The sequence below is a fragment of the Marmota marmota genome, unplaced genomic scaffold, assembly GCF_001458135.2.
Source record: "Marmota marmota marmota unplaced genomic scaffold, marMar, whole genome shotgun sequence".
NCBI classification, from domain to species: domain Eukaryota; kingdom Metazoa; phylum Chordata; class Mammalia; order Rodentia; family Sciuridae; genus Marmota; species Marmota marmota.
Window position 1 is genome coordinate 13,924,038 of NW_025999982.1, and position 10,702 is coordinate 13,934,739.

General features: G+C 38.4%; 1 protein-coding gene across 2 annotated transcripts in view; it reads left to right on the forward strand.

The window, feature by feature from the left end:
* Positions 1–2,744: 2,744 nt before the first annotated feature.
* Positions 2,745–10,702, forward strand: part of Mep1a (meprin A subunit alpha) — a 45,127-nt gene continuing 37,169 nt past the window's right edge. For both annotated transcript variants that reach the window (XM_015487829.2, XM_015487830.2), the window contains exons 1-5: positions 2,745–2,843; positions 2,929–2,953; positions 3,040–3,090; positions 6,789–6,829; positions 7,331–7,406. In XM_015487829.2, coding sequence (XP_015343315.1) covers positions 2,775–2,843; positions 2,929–2,953; positions 3,040–3,090; positions 6,789–6,829; positions 7,331–7,406 — 262 coding nt within the window. In that variant the 5' untranslated portion in view covers positions 2,745–2,774. The remainder of the gene's footprint in view (positions 2,844–2,928; positions 2,954–3,039; positions 3,091–6,788; positions 6,830–7,330; positions 7,407–10,702) is intronic.

Sequence of the window (10,702 nt, forward strand, 5' to 3'; positions counted from 1 at the left end):
GAGACCTGAATAGCCCCACTATTGCCCATTTGAAATCCAGACACCTAAGATTTAACAGAGTGCCTTGTCAAGCAACAGCATTGCCCTATTCCATTCCATTCCATTCCATTTCTTCTTTCTTTCTTTCCTCCTTCCTTCCTTCCTTCCTTCCTTCCTTCCTTCCTTCCTTCCTTCTCTCTCTCTCTCTCTCTCTCTCTCTTTTTCTTTCTTTCATACTGGGATTGAATTCAGGGGTGCCCTAGCACTGAGCTACATCCTCAGCTCTTTTTATTGTTTCAATCTTGAGACAGATCTTGCTAAGTTGCCTAGGCTGGCCTCGAACAGGAATCCTCTTGTCTCAGCCTCCGGAGGAATGGGAGTACCTTCCTGGCTACCTTAGCCTTTAGAAAACAAACTTCTACTTCCTGGCTTCCAAAATTAGCAAATATTCACTTTCATCATAATTGCTTCAGAATTTGAAAAAAAAATAATGTATTTAAGAGATAAAAGTCAGCTATGTTTTTTGCTCCCTGATACTTAGAGCCAATTATTCTTGTTAAGTTGATGTTCATCCTGTCCCTCCTCACCCATTTTTAAAATCTTATGGATTCATTTGCTGACTTAAGCTATTTTAGCTGTTGAGCAAGTTCTGGTTCTTTTGGAAAGCATATCTAATTCCAGCAATTAGAGATGGTAGGGGATGGCTTTCTATTCCCTTTTACACAGATGGCTTTGATAAAATAAAAGTTGGTCACAGGCATTTTCTGCCCATCGGAAACTGATCCCCAGCTGACAGCCTCCTGTTTTATGTCTCTGCCTCTTGGAATGTTCCTGTGGCAGGAAATGTTCTTCTATTGGGCAGCAGATCTGAGATGGAGAGATGCAGGCTCTAGACCTAGAAGAGTGCTCTAATATCAAAGATTCTTACACCTTGTGAATGCAACAACAGGAGAGCCTGGATATCCAGGAAGTACTGTGCTGGAGGAGATGGAGCCCACTGTGCACCTCTTCCCAACACTTCATTCAGTGACTTAGTGTTTTAGCTTGAACTCGACCATGATGAGAATATTTACACCATGGAAATCAACAACTATTACAATTGAAGGCTAGTTTCTTAGAGAGCTGATTGTTAAATATTCACCTGTGACTAACTGAATATATCCTGTAGTTTATTTTCTATTCTAGCATAAACACAAAAAGGTACTATAAGGAAGATATTGTGGGAACTTTTCATTGTATTTAACTAGAAGTGGAACTTGTAGCCTATAAGTTTTATGTGCTTCAACTTCATTAGGTAGCATCAAATGCCCACCTGTATCCTACCTGCAGTGCTGAGATCTCCTATTTCCTCCTATTCTTGGTGACACTTAGTATTGTCAGCCTTCTCAATTTATGCTAGTCTGAGGTTGGGTTTGCATTTCACTGTTATTTGAATTTACATTTTTCTGATTACTTGTGAGGTTGAAAATCATTTTTTATTTTATTGAGTTTTCTTCTTTGTGAATTTCCTATTCATATTTTTCCCATTTTTCTCTTAGATCATATGCCTCTTTTTTCCCCCTTGTTGACTCATAGGAAATCCTTAAATTTCATGGATATTTATGAATTATTCTGGAATTAGTTTAGAATATGTCTAGAATTAGTCTAGAATTATATGTCATGAATATCTGATTATATGCAATATAAATATCTTCTCTCATTTGTGGCTTCTCTATTAATTGTGTTGTGTATTTGTCATAAAGAAGATTAAATTGTGATATAGTCAAACTTATTATTTTTCTTTTATGATTTCTAAGCCTCTTTCTTTTTAAAATAATCTTTTCTAGCCTCCAAGTTAAAGGAATATTTCCTATGTTTTCTTTTTCAAAGTTTAATCTTATATCTATGCTTTAATTTATCTATAGTTTATATTTGCAAATAGTGTGGGGGTGAGAATTTAATTTATTCCTCATGGAAATGCTATTTTTTCCAACATTATTATTAAACAGACAAAATTTTCCCCATTGATATTTTGGTTCCTCTCACATATGAAAACCCCATATAAACTTGCATCTTTTTTGATTCTTTCTATTGCACTCAGCAATCTTTTGTGCAATATTGCACTTTCTAATAATCATAACTTTGTAAAAATTCTTGATATTTATGTTTTAGCAATTCCTTTCTCTTTATTCTTTCTTTTCAGATTTTTCTTATCTATTCTGGGACATTTACTATTTTATGTAAAGTTCTAAACATTTTGTCAATTTGGAAAATTCTTCTGAAAACTCTGTTAAGATTTTTACTGAAATGACATGGAATTTATAGACTAATTTCAGACCAATCCATGAATATTTCATATATGTGTACACACACACACACACACACACACACACTGAGACAAAGGGAGAGAAAATATGAACAGAGAGGATTATATTATTTTATATTCTTCAATAATTGCTTTATAGCAGTTCCATAAAATTTTAATTCATCTTTTATGCTATAATGATTTAGGTGCCTTACCTATTGCCCATCATATATACTGAATGATTTTCATTCTACTATAAACTTTATGGTGTATAGAAATATATGCTGCGAACTTAGTATTATTTTTCCAAACTTTTCCCAGTCTCTAGTGCATAAGCTTTTCAAGTAGACTTAGTCTCTGCTCTTGAAAGGTCAATGACATTATCTTTGTCTACCTTTTTTAAAACTACAGGATATAAGGAAGGGTTAAAGTTTCTAATATGACAATCAGGGCAAAGTCCAAAAGGTATTTATGACAAGGTGTCTTTGCTAAAATCAGCTCATTTGCAGCAATGGTCTGGGTTGGATCCACTTGTGTTCTCTCTTTTACCTTGTTTTTTGCCCACATAGCAGCTGTATCGGTAAGTACAGCTCTGCTCCTCAGAGTATTTTGAAATGCCACTCTAGTAAAAATTATCAATTTTCCCTATGTTTATTTCCTTTCAGATTAAGCATCTTCCGAAAGGAGATGGTAAGAATCAATTCAAATACACAATGTTTCTGAAATTTCTCTCTCTTGTTCAGCAAAATTAATGATTTTTTTCTACTTTTAACAAGTACCAGATGCAGAATTTCATGAAGAGAAGGACATTTCAGAAATCAACTTAGGTGGGTACAATTTTCTAGATTGTTAATTTCTTGAAATAATTTAAAACCTAGTGATAAGATTGCTGAAAAGCTCTTACCTTCATAATACTTCATTGCATACTTTTTTGGGGGGATATATTTCTTGGTACTTAATTGAGATTTATAGTTTCTGAAAAATGGCAATATAGCAAGAAAAAGATTAGATTTTCTAGGGGGGTTTGCGAGTCTCACATAACAATTTTCTGTTTGTAAATATATCATATTGCCAGTTTTTATTGAAAAAAATAAGGGAAAATAAGAATGGGTGATTATTCTGCTTGCTAAAGACAATTATAAGGTATAAGATCAGGATTTATTTACTGGGGAAAAGACCCTGCCTTACTTATTGCCCATCATATATACTGAGCATTTGGTTGGGACCCAGAGCAGCATGTCAGTGGATTTCTGTTTAGACAACCTGCTCACAGGTACATTTACCTGTGAGCATTACATTGGAGAAATCCATGGTCTCATCCACTACTGGGAGGAGAGAAGAGCTGAGGAGCTGTCTCTTTTCCCTGTGTCCTTCTTCTGAAATGAGAGGAAAGCCTTTACATTTCAGGGTCTTCAGCCAGGAGTGATGGAAGTGGAGACATTCATGATCATAAGCACCTTAGAGTTTGCCACAGCTTTCTATCTAATGACTTCTCGGTCCAATCTTGAAGTGGAGTAGATGTCTTCCTTTAGCAGGAAGATGGGAAGCTCCTCCCAGTGAGGCTGACTCACCCCAGATCATAGGTTACAGTAATGAGGCTCTCCTCCAGGTCTTCTGACTCATATCTCAATATCTCAGTGCTAGCTGATGACAAATACAAAAACCCAGACCTAAGAGTTAAATCTCTCTGGCTTTGTTCCATTCACAGAGAAGGCAACTGGTTGATATTTAATTGAAACAGCTTGAGAATGTCTGCATGGGCAAGGTAGAAAGAGCTTAGGAAAGTAAATGAATGAATGAATGTAAACAGTTCTGAGGAGCTACTCTAAAACAGGGCTAGGATTAGAATTAGAAGTTTCTCAATCTCATCCTTATTTATCTAGTAAAAGTTAATTATTTTACCTCTGCACCATTTTTTTTTCTGGTCACCACCTCTGAACTCTGACCCCAATGAAGAAACCTCTCTATTATGTATCCCTCCTTTTTTTAGACCATTCCAGTGAAGCCTCTAGGACTGATTAGCTTAGCCATGTGGCTAGATTCTAACCTCACAGATGGGTTGGGACAACCCCACAGAGAAAGTTGTCAGCTTTTGCTTCCTTCTTTCCAAGACCTGCAACCTTGATTGAACCTTTCTATTCTGCATCACAGACCGACTCCTCTAAGTCTGTCATTTCAGGAAAGATAGCTCCTCCTCTTGGATTTCAGGCTCAGAACCTCAGTTTTCCCTAATCTTGTTTTTTTTTTTTTTTTTCCCATACCTTACAATCTTCCAGCAAATGCCGCCATGCATACTTTCGGATTGGATGCCAGCTGACATATTTCCACCCTGTCATTGCTCCACCTGGTCCAAGTCCCCTCACAGCTGGCTTGCCCTTTCCCCGACCTCATGGCTGCTCCTCCTTTTCTGCTTTCATCCCATCTAGACCACTCCACACGACAGGGACAGAGCTCTCCTCTTAATAGTTTTCAGGTCATGTCTCTGGTCCAACCTACTAAGGACTTCTCTTCCAACACACAATGACAGCCTTACAACCTTGATTCCCAAAGCATGGTCCACAGGCCAATATCACCCGCATGGCTTAAGAGCTTCCTCAGCAAAGCAGTGCTTCGGAGCTCCACCAACTGAATCAGCATCTCCATTTTGATAGACCTCAGGTGATTCCAGGTGATCTGATCCTGCCCCATTTCTTACTACTCTTCCCCTTTCTTACGTGAGCTTTCCAGGCACGATGACCATGTAGCCATTCCACCATGAAAGCATCTGTCCAGTGTGTCCTCCCCCAACTTGCAGCATTGGCATTTTAGGAAACACATTAGAAATGAAAACTCTTGGGCCCTTCCCAGCCTTAGCTGCTGCCTCTACCTCCAACATGCTTCCTTTACTCCCTCCATCAGGTTTCTGTTCAAATACCACATCCTCAGGGAGGTCTTTCCTGACTACCTTTGTAAAATGGCAACCATCTTTCACCTTAGAACTCTTTCTCCCTTACCCTGTTTTTTTAAAATCATATATATATTTTTTTACCATTTGCCTTACTCTACATTTGTTTATTCATGTGCCTCCCCTTTCCCTCATTTAAGAATGTCATCATCTTAATGGCTTTGTTCTATTCTCTGCAGTATCCCTTAGCATCTAGAAAAAAGCCTGAGATATACTAGGCACTTAATCAGTATGTGTTACCATGAACCAATTGGGTAGATTGAGGCTTGCTTTCCCTGAGTGTGTACTTCCACGGAAAGTGCTTCCCAACCCCCAACTCTGGCTATGCTGAGCAAGCACTGGACCCAGGTTTGAGTGAGCTTGTTCACATTATTCTGGAAGAGCTCTCCTCTCAATTTATTCCCAATCTAGGCCAGGTGCCAGGAAATGCATATATTTGCTCATGTCAAGCCTAGGTAAGAGCAGGATGGACCAGCACAAAGTGCCCTTACTAAAAAGATAACTCAGAACCTGGAGCCGACTGACAATGAGGCAGTGGAGTCCTTGCTGTTTGTTAGTTTTTGTTTATACTGTTATCATAGGAATAGATCAGGATAACAACATTAAAACAAATCTAGGAAATGTGTGCATAAGGAGGGGGACAAGGCAAGCATGTCTCCTCTTACCTAACACTCCATGGTGTCATTTGAGAGATTGAACCCAACTTTTAAAGGACCATAGGCTTTGCCACGTGGGCCTTTGGCTACTGCTTGAGATTGTGAGTGCCTGCTGATTATTCTCTGGCTTGGCTTCCCAGCTGTAAAACAGGGGCTGCCCTCAGATTAAAGTACAACCCACTGATCCTGTCTGAAGTTGTTTGCATTTTCTTGGGAATGCTGCTTGTCTCTTGAGGGTTATGATAAGAAGTGACATTCTTTTAAACCCTCAAAAAGTTTTCCCATAAGGATATTGCCCTTTAAGAATCCTATTTTCAGAAACAATTTGAGGCCAGGATTAAGCAATAGCTGCAGAGTCTATTCTGCTAAGCATCTGGCAGTGGGTGTTTGGAGATGGTTTTGAACAGATCTGTCTGCAATCCCCTGTGGCCTTCTTTATTTCAAGGGCAGAAATTTAGGCTTCATTTTGGAGGATGCCATCATTTTATCATGGGAGAAAGCAAAACCAGCCTATTGACCTAGGGACAAGGCAGGAAAGTACAACAGCACAAGGGACCCTGGATGAGAAGTCAGGAGAGTCAGTGCTCATTTGGTCACCGACCAACAAGAAGTTTGTTACTTCTTGTCTTTGGGTTCCATTTCTTCCTTTGATGAGAGGTTCAGAGTCACTGATCAATGAGATTCCTTCTAATTCACCCCCAGGCTTTTTAGACAAAGTCTTTTTCCAAAATTGAAAAGAGAACATAATAATACGTTATATTTTCCTGGCTATTCACGTATATCAGAGGGAATTTTTCAAAAAGAGTTTAACCACATAAAGATTAAAATTAAAGTTATATAATGGCAAAGATGAATTTTAATGTGGGAGATACCTTTTAATAATGTTCATTCACATTTTTTTTTAATTTTTAAAATCCACCTCTAGCTGCAGGCTTGGACCTATTTCAAGGGGACATCTTGCTGCAGGTGAGTACCTCCCATTGACACAATAATGTGCTCCAGGACTGCTACACCACAGTGATATGGGTAAACCTGTGCTCTATGGCCAGCCCTGGGGTGGATTCTAATTGTTAGGCACATCCACAAGGACTTACACTGTGGTTGATAGTGACAAAAAAAAAATAGGAAAACGAAGCAAACAGCAGAAGAGTGTATAATTATTAAATGGCCTATCTATCCAATTTTCCTATAAGCCAAGAATAAGAGAAAAAGAAATGCACCAAGGTATGTATTCAGCTGTCCATTTTGGGTGATTGTAGCTTTCCTTTATTTTGTTCTTAATAATTTCTCGAATTTTCCAGATTATCTCTAGGGACTTTCTATTACTTTTATAACAAGAAGACAAATGTCATTAAATTGTTTGAATCACTTGATAGATTCTATATGGTGTAAGAATTTAGTGAAAGAGAAGGTCAATGTTACTTTGAGCACCAGGCTTCCCAGGTATCTTTGCTTGTGTTTTCACAGAACTCCAGGAATGCCCTCAGAGACCCAGACTCCAGGTGGAAGTTCCCTATTCCTTACATCCTGGCTGACAATCTGGGTAATACACGTTGCTCTTCATTCGGAGCATCTGGTTTAACTTTTCTTTCTCTCCTTCTTCCTACTCAATGACTTCAGTGTGTGTGTGTATATGGTGGGGTGTGTGTCACCATCAATGTATAGGAGAATATCCCAGCTCTGACAATTCTCATGGGAAGAAAGACATGACGTTTCATCAAAACCAGGGCTGCTTACCCAGTTTGAGATGGAGTGTCAAAGAACAATTTTAAAATTGCAGCACACATTAAAATATTAATAAAACCAAAAGCAACATAAATGAAAGCACACTGAGATAAAATTTGTCATCCTGGTCATGAAAAATTTGTACTTGAATAGTTTTTAGGTGGTATGAGGATACTATTTTGCCAGAGAAATATGTCATGTGTTTGAGAAATAAAGTGTATATTTCACTTGTTCATGGTCCTTTTACACATTAATAATATCTTTTTTCTCTCTCTTAAGATAATGATCTGCATTTTACTCATTGTTAAAAATCATAATTAGAAATAAGTAAGAGAAGCTAAGAGTGACTGACAGCTGAACATCCAGCTGAATTCATGCTTGCAAGACCCATTCTTCCTAGATAAACACCATTGTCCTAATTTGTTGGGAAATTGAGTTGTTTTCCCCAATGTTTGCCAGCATACTTGCAAATTCGTACGATGCCAATATTTATTGGAACATGATTTGAGAAACACCAACTTTCAAAGGGATTCTTTCCCATTACAATTGTTCCTCTTATTTGTCACATCTGTACCACCTTGTCAAGTGCCAGGCTCTGCATCTCCACCTGGAATTTTGTGGAGTCCTCACCATGCATCTGTGATGTCTAAGTCAGTGTTTCTCAGAATCTCAGGTGCATTAGACCCACCTGAGAACCTTGGTAACATGCAGAGTAGGTCAAGGTGAGGCCTGATATCCTGGGTGTCTGATGGTCTCCTAAGTAATTCTGACACTGTCAGTCCCATGCAGACACTTACTTGAGTGACAGAGTCTCATTAGCTGCCAGGGAGGGAAGAAATAATAGAGACAGGAAATAAGCCTGAAATAAGACAGTGGCGTGGCACTAACGTTATAGCAGTACTTCTCAAGCAGTATCTCTTGAAAATCACCTTTAATGTTAAAAAAAATCAAAACAGTTTGCCTGCTTCCTAGCCCCTTCTCTTTATCCTCCCAGCCCCTGGTAATCCCTCCTCTATCTTACCTCCCTGCTAAATAATTAATTCTTTTTAAAATTTCACTACTCAGTAATATTTCCTTGTATTAATATATGATAAATTATTTGTTTTCCTGTTGATGAACATTTGGTTGGTTTTTTAAGTTTGTTTTTTATTTGTTCCAATTAGTTATACATTTCAGCAGAATGCATTTCGACTCATTGTACACAAATGGAACACAACTTTTCATTTCTCTGATTATACATGATGCAGAGCCACACCATTTGTGCAATCATACATGTACATAGGGTAATAACATCCATCACTCCACCATCTTTCCCACTCCCATACCCCCTCCGCTCCTCTCATTCCCCTCTGCCTATCCTAAGTTCCTCCATTCTTCCCTTGCCACTGCCTCCACATTATGGATCATAATTCACATATCAGAGAAAATATTTTGGCCTTTGGTTTTTGGGGGATTGGCTTATTTCGCTTAGCATGATATTCTCCAGCTCCATCTATTTACCTGAAAATGCCATAATTTCATTCTTTTTAAGGTTGAGTAATATTCCATTATGTATATATACCACAGCTGCTTTATCCATTCATCTATTGAAGGGCATCTAGGTTGGTTCTACAGTTTTGCTATTGTGAATTGAGCTTCTATCAACATTGATGTGGCTGCGTCACTGTAGTATGCTATTTTTAAGTCCTTTAGGTATAGACTAAAGAGTGGGATAGCTGGGTCAAATGGTGCTGGAAATACTACTTTCCAGAGTGATTGCACAAATTTGCGGTCCCACCAGCAATGTGTGAGAGTACCTTTCCCCCCACATCCTTGCCAATACTTATTGTTGCTTTGCTTGTATTCTTGATAATTGTCATTCTGGCTGGAGTGAGAAGAAATATTAGAGTACTTTTGATTTGCATTTCTCTAATTGCTAGAGAATGTTGGACAAGGTTCTTAAAGCACAAGAAATCTTGTTAAGGAAGTGAGGGCCTAATCCGACATGGTGGAGATTGGGCCTATTTTTTCTTCTCTTGGGCACAGGGTCTCTGGTCTAATTCCTAGGTCTTTGATCCACTTTGAGTTGAGATTTGTGTAGAGTGAGAGATAGGGGTTTAATTTCACTTTGCTGCATATGGATTTTCAGTTTTCCCAGCACCATTTGTTGAACAGGCTATCCTTTATCCAATGTATTTTTTAGCACCTTTGTCTAGTATGAGATAACTGTATTTATGTGGGTGTGTGTCTGAGTCTTCTATTCTGTACCATTGGTCTACATGTCTATTTTGGTGCCAATACTATGCCATTTTTGTTACTATTGCTCTGTAGTATAGTTTAAGGTCTGATATTATGATGCCTCCTCTTTCATTCTTCTTGCTAAGGATTGCTTTGGCTATTCTGGGTCTCCTATTTTTCCAAATGAATTTCATGATTGCTCTTACTATTTCTATGAGGAATATGGTTGGGATTTTAATTGGAATTGCATTAAATCTGCAAAACACTTTTGGTAGCATGGTTATTTTGACAATATTAATTCTGTCTATCCAAGAACATGGGAGATCTTTCCATCTTCTAAGGTCTTCTTCAATTTCTTTCTTTAGTATTCAGTTTGTTTTATATTTGCGGTTATTATGAAGAAAACTGCTCTGATCATTGTTACACAAGTCTGTGTGGATATACTTTTTTTAATTTGGGGGAAAATACTTAGGAATAGAATTGCTTAGTAATATGGTAAGTGAATGTTAAATTTTATAAGGAAATGCCAGTTTTCCAAAGTGGCTGTGCCATATTACATCCCTGCTAAGAACGCATTTAAGAGAGAAGATGGCCGCTGCGTACGGGGGTTGCTGAAGTGCTGAGCGTGGTGCTCAAAGCAGTGGCTTTAATAGAGATTTCGCACAGTCTCTTAGAGCTTTCACCGTTAATCTGTAGCGGACCACTTTGCCAAGGAGCAGGAAGAACAAAGAAATCAAAAAAGAGACGCTTGGATGCTCAGAGCCGCGGGAGCTTTGCTCCCATCTGCTTCCTCTTTCACTTTGCTCCGGGCGGAGAAGCTGAATGTGTAATAAGCAGTGAATTGTAAGCTCAGTGCGCCCCGCCTTTTTTTTTCTTTCTTTTTTTTTTTTTTTTTTT